Source organism: Castanea sativa, chromosome 1, assembly GCF_040712315.1.
Source record: "Castanea sativa cultivar Marrone di Chiusa Pesio chromosome 1, ASM4071231v1".
In the NCBI taxonomy this organism is placed as follows: Eukaryota; Viridiplantae; Streptophyta; class Magnoliopsida; order Fagales; family Fagaceae; genus Castanea; species Castanea sativa.
In genome coordinates, this window is record NC_134013.1 from 5,930,844 (window position 1) to 5,947,529 (window position 16,686).

General features: G+C 29.8%; 1 protein-coding gene across 1 annotated transcript in view; it reads right to left on the reverse strand.

Annotated features, from left to right (window-relative positions):
• Nucleotides 1-7,325: 7,325 nt before the first annotated feature.
• Nucleotides 7,326-16,686, reverse strand: part of LOC142622276 (uncharacterized) — a 40,618-nt gene continuing 31,257 nt past the window's right edge. The window contains exons 9-16 of the mRNA XM_075795721.1: nucleotides 16,044-16,270; nucleotides 12,063-12,262; nucleotides 10,053-10,421; nucleotides 9,835-9,936; nucleotides 9,384-9,681; nucleotides 8,274-8,422; nucleotides 7,905-8,189; nucleotides 7,326-7,619 (exon numbers count right to left, since the gene is read on the reverse strand). Of these exons, the coding sequence (XP_075651836.1) occupies nucleotides 7,422-7,619; nucleotides 7,905-8,189; nucleotides 8,274-8,422; nucleotides 9,384-9,681; nucleotides 9,835-9,936; nucleotides 10,053-10,421; nucleotides 12,063-12,262; nucleotides 16,044-16,270 (1,828 nt within the window). The 3' untranslated portion in view covers nucleotides 7,326-7,421. The remainder of the gene's footprint in view (nucleotides 7,620-7,904; nucleotides 8,190-8,273; nucleotides 8,423-9,383; nucleotides 9,682-9,834; nucleotides 9,937-10,052; nucleotides 10,422-12,062; nucleotides 12,263-16,043; nucleotides 16,271-16,686) is intronic.

The window sequence follows — 16,686 nt, forward strand, 5'->3', positions numbered from 1 at the left end:
CATCAGCACCAGCTCTGTCAGCAGCCTTACCAGTATTAGCACATGCCATCACAAACTTTAAAAGACAATTTTTCATCCGAAGACAAATCAACGAGTAGCCAATCAGGCACAATGATGACAAACACAAACGACCAAATAGATCTCAACAAATAAAGAAGCTAAGATAAATTAAAATTTTGAACGAGAACGAAAGATTTTTGTAGATCTAGAGTTGTTTATTTACAGTTAAATCCATTATTTATAACCAAATCAAAATTCTTTTTATGTAATATTTACAACCAAATCACGATCGGAGAGAGATTGCGGTTCGGTACCACTGGACTAAGTGGTGGTAGTGGCGTAAAATAGATTGAAAAAAATTATGCGAAGTCCAAAACAGAGATTTGTGAAGGTGGAAACGAAGCTGAAAGGGTGAAAGAACTGAAAGCGAGGTGAAGAAGAAGAAAAATTGTGAGCTGACAGAGCCCTGTTTGGATTCCGAGAAAGTGTGATAAAAATCTGTAATTTCAAAGCTTTTTATAAAAATATTACCGTGATGGTTTTGCATAATAACAGAGGTATCAAAATATTAGGTAGTAGTACAAGATCTTCTCTTGTAGTACATGATATTCCCCAAATGAAATCAGAATTTAATAATGAGTATATAATGGTACATATTTAAAACTGGTAATAAATGAAGATAAGGTTAATTATTACCATAGTCTAAAGTAAAAACATGAGAGAACACAGGTACCTGCTGGCTCTTTATCTCTCTACCATCTTCCGAGTCGAAGCCTTGTAGAAAGCAACCACCATGGAATTTATAAGTGCTTAACAATGGCGTCGTTCTGGTAGAAAGACACAAAACCCACGGGCTCTCAGATGAAGAAGATAACAGAGAAAAACATAGTCGGTGAACTGGGAGAGGACAGGAGTTTAATAGTAAAAGCAGTTGCATGTTGGAACGGAATTTCATTAGTTATACTCTGCTTTAAGTCACAATTGTAGCAAAAAAATTATGATAAACTTTTTATTGAGAAACTCTTCATTAATTGTGCTGAAAAAAGAGAAAGCAAAAACAAGTGAATAATATTATCTCGACTGACGTGTCAGTACGAATGGAAAAGAAAGGATAGATAAATAATTATATTCGGCCAAAAATTTAAGTAAAAAACAAAGGAAAAATGTAACATTTTTGCTGGGAAAGGTAAAGGTAGGAGCATTCACAGCAGTAGAGTTAAAATTTTAGTAATTTAAATTTATAAAAAGTTACTTTATCTATTTTATTTACTCATTTTACAAAACATGCTGCAAAAGTGGATCTATTTTAGCTTTCAACACAATAAAATAATATAAACATCACAATAAAATAATATATCTACTACAATAAAATAATATATCTCACTACCAAAAAAAATATTTAACCACAATTTAATTGGAAAGGTGAATAATTTTTTTTTTTTTATAGCTCTCAGCTACAGTGCTCATGTATTGATACATGAGCACTGTAGCACTTTAGCTAAATTTTTTTGCTTTATCTCCACTGTTGCAGGAGGATTTTTTGTGTTTGAGTGGAGCCACAATAGCTTATGATCTTTTATTTATATATTTCATTATTTCTTACTCTACACCTTTGTGTACTCGTGCCACGCAATACCTTTTACGCGCCGATAGTGTTTAGATACTATTTATATTACTGAAATTAAAAAATTATTATTAATAATATTATAGATAAAGGTAAAAGTTAGTTAAAATAGTATAATGAGCTCATAAATAGTGTTAAAAAGTACAGTTAAACTCATAAATAGTAATAAAAATAAGCTAAATAGTGAAATAATTTTAATTTTTAATCCCAACTTAAACGCACACTAAGCAAATTGCCAAGTTAAAAACTTTTCTTACATATTTCTAAATAAATAAATAAAAATCATATTCAAAACTCACTGTTTTGTTTGGTGAGTATTTTGCAAGTGTATATGTGTGTGTGTATATAATTAAGCTATTTGAACCACCTTAATAAAAATATTTACCACCCTAACTTGAAAATTATAAGAATTTTGATTCAATAAAAATAAAAGTAGTGTTACATTCATAATATTTTTACAATAATTTCACTATAGATCTTATGTAATAAGTGAAAAGCAGTTATTAATTCTAATTTTAGCTCAATATTGACATTAGTTTTTAACCCACTAATAACAAATTATTGCATAAGATTTGTTTTAAAAAACATTGTAGATGTAGCATTACTCCAAAAATAATTATGTCCCCACAAACATAATTTTTGACCCCTTAAACCCAAAAAAAAAAAAAACACTTAAATAAAAAAAAATGAGCACATATAACAACAAAAATAATCCAAAAAGAAGTTAACAAGTTAACAAATTATTCAACAAAAAAACTATTAAAAATGAAAAATAAAAATAATCATTCAAATTTTTAACTCTTTTAACCTATTACATCAAACTAATCTCTAATTTCATTTTTACTTGAAAAAAGAACTCAAGAAAAATATTGTAGTTCATGAGTTTTTCTTGGCAGTGTTGGCAATTATGCTCTTTTTGACTTTGTAATCGCAATAATTTTGCTCTTTTTAGCAACTCAACTTGTAGTTGCAGTAATATCATCAATTTTTCTTTCTCTTTTCTATTATTATTTCAATTCTCTTACTTTATTACTCTTGTAAGAACCCAAAAATACCATACCCACTTAGAATAGTCGAACAAGATTTTACAGGCGCAGTGCAACTAACTTGTTAGAGTATTAAAAATGTAATAATGATTATAATTTAGAATGTAAAATGTATATTCAAAAATTTTAAGGTGTAAAGTTTAATTAGTGCTATAGTCTAGGTTGAAATAATTTTTCCTAATTTATAAGTGGGATTCAAATTATTTGGACCTCTACTCATCATTGCAACATGGTTTTGAACTTTGGACCATTAAACTGTAAAATAGAGAGGTTCAAGACTTTTGAGGTCGAACCGATATCAAATTGAGGTTGAACTGTGATGATGTCATAATTAATTTTTATAATTATTTAAAATATAAATAAATATATTAAATTAGTAAAATATGACTAAAATAGTCAAAGTAAATATAGAGTTCTATTTTCAAATGTATTTTTTATATCATAACTTTCATAAGAGAAATAAAAAATATGAAATCCTAATCAAACATAATAAACAAAACATATAACAATATCATAGTTGATTTACTATATTAAAAAGGAAATTATTAATTTACATTGTAATATTTATGTAAGATTTACATTATAAACTAAATAAATGTGTATAATATTATATATTTTTATGTAAATGTATACAATATTAAACACTTTATACAAATGTGCAATAAGAAAATTATTACAATACCAACCAATAATTATTCTAGAAAAGAAACATATATAGTTGATTTATCAAAACTACTATTGAAGTAAACAAATAATAAACCACCGGTATCAAGTTTAAATCTAACATAAAATATTAATAAAATATTAAAAAGGTAAGTTTTTTTTTTTTTTCTTTGAGAATCACCTTTTGATGAAGTCAAAAGCTGCCGTGGTAGACAAATATCAACAAAACTAAATATAACAAATATTAGTAAAAATCTGATTTTTTGTGGTCTTTGATAGAGTGTGGTAGATTATTTAACCGCACTAGACTTACCCGTACATTAAAAATGGACTACCTATAAGTTAAAGCTTGGCCTTATATTCTAGCAGTCCCTTCAAATTTAAATGAATTATGAAAAATTAGCTTGAATTTAGATACAAAATCGGGAAAACAGCTTAAAGATATGACTCTGTAAAATGTCAGCGAGTTGATCAAACAAGGAATAGAGTACCCAAATTTAATTATTAGAACAAAAAAAAGAATAATTAAAATAATTTAAAATGATTAATGGGACTTCTTATGAATTACTTACTATTTTCGGTAATTGACTTTTAATTAGACTAGTAATTCACTAATTCTTTTGAATTTTCTAAAATTTTCGGTAATCAATTTTTAATTAGAGTAGTAATTTAAAAATTTTAAAACTTTTTTTTTTTTTATGGGAAAATTTTAAAACTTAGCACAAATAGAGAGTAGTTGACACATGCACATATAGTGTCTAGAACACTTGAATCCATATTAATCCCTAAATTTAGTCAAATAAAAAAAAATTCTTCAACAAAGAGGTACACTTCATGAAAAGGTTGTACTTGGAAAAAAGTGAAAATTAAAGAGTGCAAGTTACCAAACGGTGTACCATATGCCTAAACGACTTGGAGCATACTTTTAAATAAACGGCTTGCAGTATTCATCTTTCTTACAAAACAATAAAACGATTTAAAAAAAAAATTTATGGTTCCTGAATAATGAAATTCATTTAACAAATAAAGGGCCCAGCCCAAAGAGCAATAAGATTACAGAAATTGGAATGGACGCCAGAGCTTCACAAAAGGCTGCCCAAGTAGCAAGCTTCTGGGCCAAAATATTCACAGATACAGGGCAAAAAAAATACACACACACCCCAACAAAAGAATTTATTCTAGTTTAGGCCGATTTAGAATCCACTTATTTTGCTGAAATTGAAAATATTTTGTTAAAAGTACTATAGGTAAAAGTAATCATTAGCTAAAATAGCACAGTGAGACTTATTAATAATACCAAAAAGTGCAAGAGAACCCATAAATAGTAGCAAAAATAAACTGAATAGTAAAATAAGTCAGTAAAAACAATCTTTGGCAAACGGACGCTTAAATATCTGAAGTGCTATTTCTAATTTCCTAATCCATCTGTGATTCTTGCTCTGAGAATGCTGAAATAGCAAGCTGAGAATCTCTTCATACAAAATATACTTCAGTTCAGGCATGCCTTAGTTACTTCTTCCACTGCCAGGAGCATTACTTTTGCTTCTGTACGTAATTGGTAACCAGTCCATTCGTTTGACTGAAGCATCCAAGTTCACGTCTTCTCAACTGAAGGGTTTGGCTGTCCAAGTTGCTATATGAGAGAAAAATACATATGATTAATTCTTCTTCCCAATCAGACAGAATCAATTGATACCTTCAAAACATCAATTGGTTCCTGGACCACCATAAATTGTCACAACAGATGGCAGAGAGAGTATACTGTTTTGCTTCATTTTGATCAAGCCCCAAATGCTGGTCAGGATATAAAAAGCATGTTCAACAACTGGTTCATTGACAACGAATTGAGTTTGAATGAGCTGAAATAAATAGGCTAACCTGAAGTTGATTAGATTGAATTGCATGAGGGCATATGAAATGAGGCATGTGCTCGCGAGTTTCTGGATTATTTTGACGTCACAGGCATAGGAAATCTTCATAAGGTATTTCCCCATTAATTCTTTGAAAATGACTTGAAAGTTGTAACTTGTAACACATATTTTCTGTGCAAATGACGTGCATAGGGGTTTTTTTTTTTTTTTTTCGAGGGGTGGGAGGGTGGTTGTAATTGAGTGATGAGGTCTAATATTAAAATTTTAGAATTAATTAATTTAATTTAATTTCAAATATGAGTTAAGTATGAATTTATCATCGAAGTAGAAAGCTTTTTTTTAACCCACTCAAACTTCTAAGTAATCAATTTTAACCACAACTGAAAATTTCTTCCCTTCACAAATTTGTGCTTATGATCAGAACTAAGCTATAATTTAGATTATATTATATGAATTAATTAAAAAGATTAATTTAATTATGAACTTATAAAAATTAGATTCACTAACTTAGTATTATTAATAATCGGATACAATTTTTTATTATGAATGAACTATTTATATAATAGTAAACTAAAAAAAATAATTTGACTTATAAACTTAATTTCAATTCTAGACAATCTCTCTCTCTCTCTCTCTCTCTCTCTCTCTCTCTCTCTCTCTCTCTCTCTCTCTCTCTCTCTCTCTCTCTATATATATATATATATATATGTGTGTGTGTGTGTGTGTGTGTGTGTGTGTACACATAAACAGATATACAGAAACAAATAAATCAATTTCATATTCAAAAACTTATTCGTGAATACATTATTATATTTGAGTTTTAACTTGTTTAATAATGAGTTTGATATTGAACTTTTATTTGACTGGTTTATAAAAATAATTAGAGAAAAAGGAATTGCAAAAACACCTTTTGAACTTTGAGTCCAAATCAAATTGATTATTTGTTGTTCTAAACGGGATGGAGAAAGAATAATTTTATCTTTAAAAAACAAAAATTAAATCTTCTCCTTTTTCTCCACCAAGAACCCACAACACCCCAATAAGGCCTCGAGCCTTAACTAGTACTACTAAGTTACCAAAAACATATTAATATTTGTAAGGGTGACCACCTTATTAATATTGGTACACACCTACACACTTGATCTCAATCTCTCTCTTAATGGCTAGTTTGAATAGGAATGGGGCCAATCCTATTCTACTTTTCTTCTCCCCCTTCCATCCAAACTGATTATAAGGGAACGAGTGCAATGAACGTTAACTTTTCAAGCAAAAGGTCTAGACTCTAGTTGGTGAAGCAATGCAATCCTTCAAGGAGAGTTGCTTAGATAACTATGCTCAATGATGCACTCTATAAAAGAAGTGCTAGTCCCTCATTTTCACTCACTAAAATTCCTCTTTTGGAAAACCATAACCAGATTTTTTGCTTGTGATTTTCACTTTTATAGGATTACATTCTCTAAAACCAACTAAACAAACCCCAAACTAGGTACTGTTAGTGGCAAACCACCAACAGTACGTGATCGTCAATTCAAAAAATAGATTTCTGGTAAAAAATAAACCCTTTGCCATCATAATCAAACAATCAACAATCTATGGTGGTCGGTAGAAAATTGGGTATGTGGCCAGGCTCGTTGTGGATGAGCTTTCATTATTGGCGTGTTAAGATGGCAGCGAAAGGTTGCGGTGGCGATTAGGTGTTGGTAGGAGAGAGAGAGAGAGAGAGAACAAGAAGAAGATAGAAGGAAGAAGAAAATCAAATGAATTCTAAAATGAATTTACTTTCAGTTTAGCATAGAAGTGCGACAGAAGTACTAATTCGATCAAATTTTCAAATAAGGATAGAAAAGGGGAACAAACAAAACACAGGGCTAGTTTTCAAAATTTTATCTAATCTAATTTATTTCCTACCATTTGGTCAATGAGAATTTGAGCCAAATTCTAGTGGATCATCTTTGTTTTTTAAATAGATATAACTCTAGAGACACCAAAAATTCATAGACATTTTCACACACTTACTGTTTTTCTGAGTTTTTCCATAAATAAATGCAAACAAGTCCTTAGGTTGTCCATAAATAGCTTGACTTATTTATCCAAACGCTTAGCATTGCCTTACAAAACCAGTTGTACGAAAAAGAAAAAAAAAGTCCCCTGTTTTCTTTATTTCATTGTTTGTCGCTATCCCTAGTCAGCTAGTATGTGAACAGGAAATCGGATTTATTACTCTGTTGCACTTCCACTGGTATAATCAGGACCATCTTTCTGTCGAATAACAAATTTGTCAATAATCCTGACAGTCTTTAATGGTTCCTGATCCGATGCAACAGCCTTCCATTGGCTAGGATATTCTCTAAGGTGGCTCAACTCATCCGATTTCAGCTCCTTCCATTTAGGATCCTCCTCCCATTCCTCTGGTACCTAAATGTCAACATGGGTAATTATCAACTACAAAGATAAGAATTTAAAACTAGTTCAAGCCATCAAGTCTTGCAACTCAAGTGACATTAATTAATGTTTTTGACAAATACAATATTCAAGGTTCAAGTCTTCCACAATTATCGAATTAAAAACAAAACATAAAAAAAAATAATAAAAAGAAGAAATAGTTCAAGCCTCCTCAGAAATGCCCATATTATAGTTTTAAGCAATTAAACCATCCTAGAATTACCATCACAAAATGAACCACTAATACTGCTTTCTCACCTTATCAACTGCAAGGGTATAAACTTCAAGATCACCCTTACAGTTGATATGAAATCGTGTGAATGCCTTGTAATCAGCAATCCTAAGTGAGGAGAAGGCTTCATCATAGTGTAAGTTGAACCAGTTGATGCAGATGTACAAGTAGATTCCAAATACTAAGGCAACTGCAGGGGTTGACAATACCCAAAAATAAAGGAAGGTGGAAGCATAATAAATGGCGGCACCCCTTCGAGAGAGAGATTCCATCCCATTCTTGCAAATATTGCTCCGTGTCACCGCCATGAGCTGATAGAACATTTCTTATGAAATTTACGAAAATAGATAAGTAAAGAAGCATGTTTGTGGAGCCAAAGGGAATCCAGTTCTCACCTCTGGTACATCAAATGCAGACATGAGATACTTGATACATGCTGGATAAAGCCCAAAAGTCCACTGTTTTAGTCTTTTTTGAATGCCAATCGGAACTGGAAGGTGTTTATGGAACATAGATTGGTACCACCGATATAAAGAATGATGGTCTGAACAATAAAAGAGTATGCTTTAATTTTTTGGGAAGCTAAAAACATTATATATATATATATATATATATATATATATATATATATATATATATATATATTGAGATCCTCAACATGATACATACTATCTTAGATATCACATAATTAATCCATGAACATACAAACTAGAAAGCAATTTAACCTTTTTATTTGAGTGATGATAAGGATGTAACAAATTTTATTATGTAAGTCTCATAAATTAATGTATCACAAATGAGCAAAAAGTAATTCATATATTTGTTTAGGGAAAATATTAAAAATTTTACAAATTTACTACAAAACATCTACAAATTAATGTGGTAATGAATGTGATTGTTGGATTTTAAACACATAATAAATAAACTTGTCAATTAATTTTTTTGGATTTTTTTTTTTGTTGGATAATTCAATAGTTACAAGTACAACAATGTTGAGAGGAATTCAAACATTGATTCTCCAAGTAAAAGGTAGCAGACTTTTTAATCACTGAGCTACAAAACTTTTTTTTATTTTTATTTTTTGATAATTAATAACATATTAGTTTGTAAAGATTATATAGTAAAACAGTAGTGTTATGTTCACTATATTTTCACAAAATTTTTACAATAAATACTAGGTGGCAAATTGTTATCGGTTGGTAAAATAGTGATGTCAGTGGTGAGCATATATTATAATGAATAACAACTTGATACTTAAGGTTATTTATTGTAAAAATATTATGGACATAATATTACTCGTTGAGCTAGTGACAAGTGAAAGGGCAGGTACGTAGGTGCACTAAACTGTGAATCCATTGGCATTCTGCCATCATACTCTATTGTTTATATATGCTGTTCATTGAAGAGTTGCTTACATATCTTTATATGTTATGAAGTATGTGAATGAAAAACAGAAAGGGAAAACATTCCTGGGATGTCACACATAACCGGAAGGGAAAACTGACCTGAAGTTTCTACTAGATTAGACCTGACAAACCACTCAATACTCACTTCCAACGCCAACATAAGAAGTAGAGATACGGCCAGATGTGCAAAAACATGAAGAATTCCAATCATTATCCTTTTCTTCAATGACAGTTTGGAAGGTGCAAATGCAACCGCCACAATTAGAAATAGCAAAGTAGCTATTAGAGACATATAAGAGTAGTCCACCACGTACATAAAAGCATTCCAAACTGTGCCCAAGAAAGCCCTTGACGAACCGGAAATTGAGTCTACTTGAAAAATGTGGTCAAGCTTACACTGGAAAGGAACATGAAAAGAGAGAGAGAAAATCAAATTGATAAGCCTGTTTAAGAAATTTCAATTTAAGACAGGAAAGGAAGAAAGACATCATAATTGTCACAATAACTACTATAAATTGGAAAAATCACTAGAAGTAGAACATAAATTCACCTGTGGGAACAGAGAATAGACCAACATAAAGTATATGATGCCACCAACAATATCAAATCGCCAATTTTCCTTTCGGAAATTCCAGATATTTTTTAATGCGAGCTGCAAATTAAAAAACAAATAAGATGTATTATCTAAACAGGAAGCAGAAGAAAATGATACAATATGTGAAGTTGGTAAATAATAGGAAATGAAACAACAGAGTCACAATTAATTACCCTTCTTGACTTCTTAAAAGTAGGATAAGCGGCTTTGCACTTATAGAAAACTCCATGAGATTCGTTAAAATCACGAAACACATGGGTGGGATGTGCAAATGCTCCACCACAACCATTTACTAGCAGATGTTGGGGATATACTGAATTTGACTCTTTTGACCTAACAATTGAGTGGCGCATATAGTGATGTATGTCACCAGCAATTCGAAGCTTACACCTTTCTTTTAAAATGCCATAGATAAGGCGTGAGACATATTTTACTTTTGATTGGTACTTTGAGCCATTACTTTTAGAATCACTATTCTCATACCAATCAACAAGCCAATCAGGTTGGTGTGTCATGATGATCACAGAGTTTGTCTCTCCAACCTTACACATTAGACAAGGAAAGTAGTCAAATAATAGAAAGTTTTAGGGGAAAAAGAAAACAAGGAACAAGTTTGTGTGTTACAATTTAGGTTGTGATATCATGATAATTATCAATTATTCAAAAAATTTACATTGTTAAGAAATGATAAATCCAATCATTTAATATAATAGTTATAATTACTCAGAAATAGTAGCATGTAAAAGAAATGAGCCACTAAAACAAGACAAACAACTGTAGTATAATACATGGTAGTTTTTTCTTCTTTCTAAACTTATCAAAAGGAGAATTTGCCATATAATACATCTTACATATGACTATATGGAAAAAGTTTGTACAAACTCAATAATAGAAATATGACATGTACAATTACATGACTCACCAATTTTATACAATATTACAATTACTTAAGTGTGGATTAGTATTCTTCTCAAAAAAGAAAAAGAAAAAAGTGTTGATTAGTAACTTAGTAAGTCATGTGCAATACACATTACAAGGACACATATTATCTTCCTATAAACTACAACTAAGTTTGTAATCAAATTTTTTTCTATTCATATACACTTCATGCTATAAATAAATGAGCAAATCATGTGATCCATTTGTTTTGAAGAGAAATGACTATTTTTAAAAAAAAGTTAGGGTTAAGTCTTGTAAGTGTTGACAAATCCAAGTTAAAACACATTTTTCATTCATGTATTTCAGTACTCAAATATATGAAAAACTTATAACTAGTTATTAGTTTTCAGTGTTTAGATAAATATTGAAGAACACTTCACCGAGGAATCAGTTATGGCCGCCTTATGCCCCTTGGGTATTACACCAAGAAATATTAATGATTGTTTTTTATGCCCCTTGGGTATTAATGATTTTGTGGATCTATTTGTGGGCCTTGATGTACACTAATTTTAGAATCTGTACAGCAAAAAATAAAATAAAATAATTGGGAAAACGATTGCTTTGAACACAAAAATTAAAAGAAAAGGTCAATGTTTGGTCAATCGTCTGGTCAACAATCTGTCTATGAAAAGAGAGAGGGGGGCAGTGATAAATGTTACCATGAGAGAGCTTTTGTTTTTGCTTTTGTTTGTATGGGGTTTATTTGTGATGATTTATTCAGTTATGTTGTAGTAAACGCTAAAAATAACTTGTTTTGTTGTTGGCTTTAAAAATATTTTTCTTCTTCTTTTAAGTATATCCAACATTGGAAAATTTATATAAAAAAAGCGTAAAATATTATTTTGGTTCCTAAACTTTACCAAATGTTTATTTTTCATCTTAAATTTTAAAAAGTTCATTTTTGTCTGTAAACAATTGATAAGTTCATTTTTTTGCTTCTAAACTATTGAAAATGTTTTACTTTCTATCCTTAAATTTTACCAAATGGTTATTTTTCATTCCTAAACTATTAAAAAATATATTTGTTTTGTCATCTCTATTTTGTCTCTAAACTTTTTTAAAAAAAACTATTTACAAAGTGTGAGGATGAAAAAAGAACTTTTAGTAAAGTTTAGGGATCAAAATAGTATTTTACCAAAAAAAAATTAAAAAAAAATTCTGCTGAAACAAACATAATTTAATTTAATGCTTTGATAAACATATTGAAAGTCAAAACAATGAAAATACAAATATAGGAAAGACACCTTTTCCTTAGCTAGTTTGGAGAAGAATTCAAATTGGTAGACATCAATCTCACTATGGAGTGCAAGATCAAGACCAAATATCCACCATCCCCTAGGAAGTTGCAAGGCGAAATAACTTGTCTTCTGAGGCATGAACCACCCTCCCAACCAGCTATTATGACATATATATTCCGTAAAGGTATGAAGTCCATCAAACCAATCTGTCAAGCCAAAACAGAATATTACCACAAATGACAATCTAAATGCAAACAAATTTTAGAGGGTTTTTAAAAGAGTATGAAGAATGGTCTTCCTAGAAAACAAGTGATACATTAATTACTAATATAGGAAATACCAAAAATTATTTTACTACATTATTCTTAAAAACTGATGCATATATTATAAACTACAAAGAAGTGAGACTTTTGTTAATCAAGCATAAATTAGGGTACATTTAATATTTTATTAATTGATGTATTTATACAGTGTTAAAAAAAAAAATTCAAACTGTGTACAAAGATCAAGAAAACACAAATAACTACAATATGCATGCAAATCAATAAATTATATACCTGTATATTTTTTGGATTAAAAAAGACTTTTTTTTTTCTTTTTAAAAATGCATTGAAGCTCTTAACTTTATAATTATTAGTTCTCAACCTATCCTCTTAGAGAACTTGTTAACATGATAAAAAAAACTAATACATACATCTATTTATGGAAAGATGTTTAATTTACTTCAAAATATTTATATATTAATGTGACAATAAATGTAATTGGTACTACATTTTAACAATTTATTAAATAAATATTTGAATTACATTTTTTTTTATTGATTTCACATCAATTTGAAAAACTTGTATAAAATCTCTAGCATCAGTATTTATTTATTGAAATATATTAAAAGTATTACAAATTTTACTATAAAATGCCTACAAATTGACATGACAATTAATATAATTGATGCCACTTTAACAACATAATAAAAAATATTGAATTACATTTTGATGACTAGTAAAACATCAATTAGAAAGCATTTTAACAAAAATTAATATTAGATCTAACTTTTTTCCTTTAGAACATTCGCAATAGCTCATGCAAAAATTTTCGTTTATTTTAACATAAGAACTTACTTTTTCTATTTTACATACTTACTTTTTAAAACACCCCACATCAAATTATCTATTTTACATTACATTTCATTAAAATATTAATTTTTCTTGATTTGTTTTTAACTGGTTCTCTTCCATCTACTCTCTACCTTCATCCTCGAGATACATAAAAAAAATAAATAAATAAATAAATAACTAAATGCAAAATAAATAATGTCAATATAAGTTTACACTATTACTGTAGCAAACTTTTAAATTTACACATTATATACGGACTGATGTGGATCATTAATTTTTAGGTAAAACTATATAAATTCTACACATTTTTTTATTATACACGGACTGATGTGAATGCTCTTATACACACTCACTACGCAACATATTACCTCCTCTTTTTAAATAGGTGGTAACCCATATTTATAACATCTTTCTCGCATGGAGTTGGTCCCACACTTATGAGGTCCATCTTATGTGAGAGGGTTGTCCCCAAGGTTGTCAAAATCGGGATCCTACGTAGGATCGTGGGAGGTAGGTAGGATCGGAGATCGTAGGATCGGATCGTGAATCGTAAGATCCTACCTATTTTCAGATTTTAAGCAAAAAACCTATTGATAGTGACTTTGTATGTTATATAATTACTTAAAATATAAATCCATCCATTAAAAAAAAATTGCATCATAAAATGTAATTTGCACGCACTACATCGTTCTTATGTCATTCTAATGAAGCAAAATATATTTAACTTTTGACATAATGTATCTAAAAAGTTCAGTACATGTTTAATTAGCAACTAAGTACCAAAATATTATCTACACATATGAAAAATGTTTTCCAAATTCTAAGTTCCAAATCCAAAATAAGTTAGGCTAGTTAGCATATAAAAACTAGCTAACTACAATTTTACAATATGTAATCTAAAAGAAAATTTTCAATCTAATGTAAACTAGCTAATTAAATAATGAAGATCCTGTTTCATAATTTTTCAAATTTTACTTAATTTAGTTAACAAAATAGAAAAATAAAAACCTTAAAAGCTTTGTCAAAATCATATACGCAACACAACAATATGGAATTAAGCTAACAAAGTACAAATAAATGATAAACTACTAAGTACTAACTACCAAAACAAATTACCAGAAACTTTAAAGGCAGCAATGGCTCATGGCAACAATATTGAGAGGGTTGAGAGGTGCTGGGTTTTTGACTGAGTTTTTTTTTTTTTTTTTAAAACGTTAAACTTAAGTTAAGAAAGCTTAAAGGCAGTGATGGCTCACCATTAACAGGGCTGAAAGATGCTATGTTTTTGACAAAGGGCTAGTTATGGCATTTTTCACGTTTTATATTTTTGATAATATCGCAATCTCGATTGATCGAACTAGATGTCAAGCTTGAAATCGAAAATCTTATACGGTCTAGCCAGGAATCAAGCTAGCAGTAAAACTGATAGAAACTTTAGTTTTCTTGCTCTAAACTTGATTCTTTCTTGATCTGAACTTGGGTCTTTGTCTTGGACTATAAAATACATCTTTAACCCACTTAAGACACACCAAAAACACTATGAATTGATTACATTTATCGTATTTGCCAACTACAAAAATATGGACTCTACAAAATGCATTTTCTTTTCTACGAAGTTAGAAACACCACTGTTGTGAGTACTAAAACTGTTATTTCTAAGGTAAAGTTCCTAAATCTAATGCTTTAATGACATTGGTTTCAATTGTGTGGTTTTATTTTTTTTTTTTTGGTTCTAAAATTGATATTTACTTTTTTAGGTCTTATTATTCTATGAAAAAAAATAGTTCTTCTTAACTCAATAAAAATAATCACTTCAAAATTATATAAAACATGGTTGCCTATAGATAGTGAAACACAAGTACATCATTAGATTTTATGTAACAACATTTGTGAAGGCGATACAAATAGATGATTAATTTAGCATAAGTATGTTAATATTAAAAATGAATTGGCTTCTACAACAGTTTAAAAAAACAGGAACAGTTAAAGAAAGAAAATGTTTTGTTTTTGAAAACATTAAACTTATACCATAGGTTTTTTTGAGATTTTATGTTGACATAGGGGTAAATTTGGGACTTCAATTCATTATTGGGCTTCTAAAACCTGTTGGGCTTGTGGGTTTAGGTTTACCCAAATGAATCCCACTTAAAAAAAAAAAAAAAAAAAAAATTCAAGCCAAATGGTAGGATCGGTAGGATCGGTAGAATCCCATACGATCCTACGATCCTATACGATTCTACACGATCCTACCTACGATCCTAACATTTTTGCGATCCTGCTACGATTTAAAACTTTTTGGTGAGGTGGGATCGTAAAATCGTGCGATTCTACGATCTGGATCGCGATTTTGACAACCATGGTTGTCCCGACTATATGCACAAATAAAATTTGCTTTTTATGAGTCAAAACAATCTAATTAAGATGAGTTTAACACTCCATTTGTTTTAAAGTAAAACGTGTTTTTTATAAAATGTTTTCTCATTTTCAAATATTTGTTTGCATGTAAAATATAGTCAAACTTGTAAAATATTTTCTATTAACCGTAAAATCCATTATAAAAATTTGTAAAATGTTTTAATTTTTAAAACTTGGTAAAATATTTTTAAAAAAAACACACAATAACTCCCCTTCCCCTCATTTGGTGGCTAGGTCACAGGTTCAGTAGCCGAAGACACCATTCCGGCTGACCAGTCACCAAAGCCACCACTCTAGCTGTTGATTTCGGTAGTCCAATCACTGAACCTTCGGCACCAACAGCTTTGGTGGCTGAGTTTTCGTGGTTAGGTTGAAAATTTTACATTTAAAAAATATTATGTTTGAAAATATTTTACTTCAACACAAACAGAGCATAAATGTTAAAACTAAGACCAACCATGGTTTCCGGGGATAACAAAACATTGAGGCCCATTATATGGTATCGATTGTTTTTGGTACTTCCTTTTGTTTTTCTTCCCATGTTGCGGCTTTGACACCCCAGGAGGCACTGCATGCTTGTAGTCAGTCATACTTTCTTTTTCATGACAGCGTGGTGGTTGAAGAGCATATTTAAAAGGACGAAACAAGCGCCTTTCATATGTAAACTCTGAGGGATTAGGATACCTACAATAAATGCAAAAGTTTCAAAATTTAAACAACATATTGTCAAACATAATATATAAACATTTTTCTCTTGCATTTTTTTGAGAAACTTGGATACATATTTCTCATGCATGCAGAGGCGGAGCCACATTCACAGTAAAATGAGTAAAAAAAAAATTGTAGTAGGTAAAACCGTAAAAGTTAAGACTTTATTCCTTATTTTTATCAAAAATTTCATATTAGCTTCTAGTCAAATTCTTCTTAAAAAAAAAAAAAAAAAACTACTTCTAGTCAAAGAACTGAAATACAAGTTGGATTGGGTAAATATGACAAACGCAAATAGTACAAGATTACAACATAAAGTTTCGTAGTCCAATTTATGGTACCACAAATCTTATTTGAAAAATCTCGTACACATACCAAAACTAACAAATTTG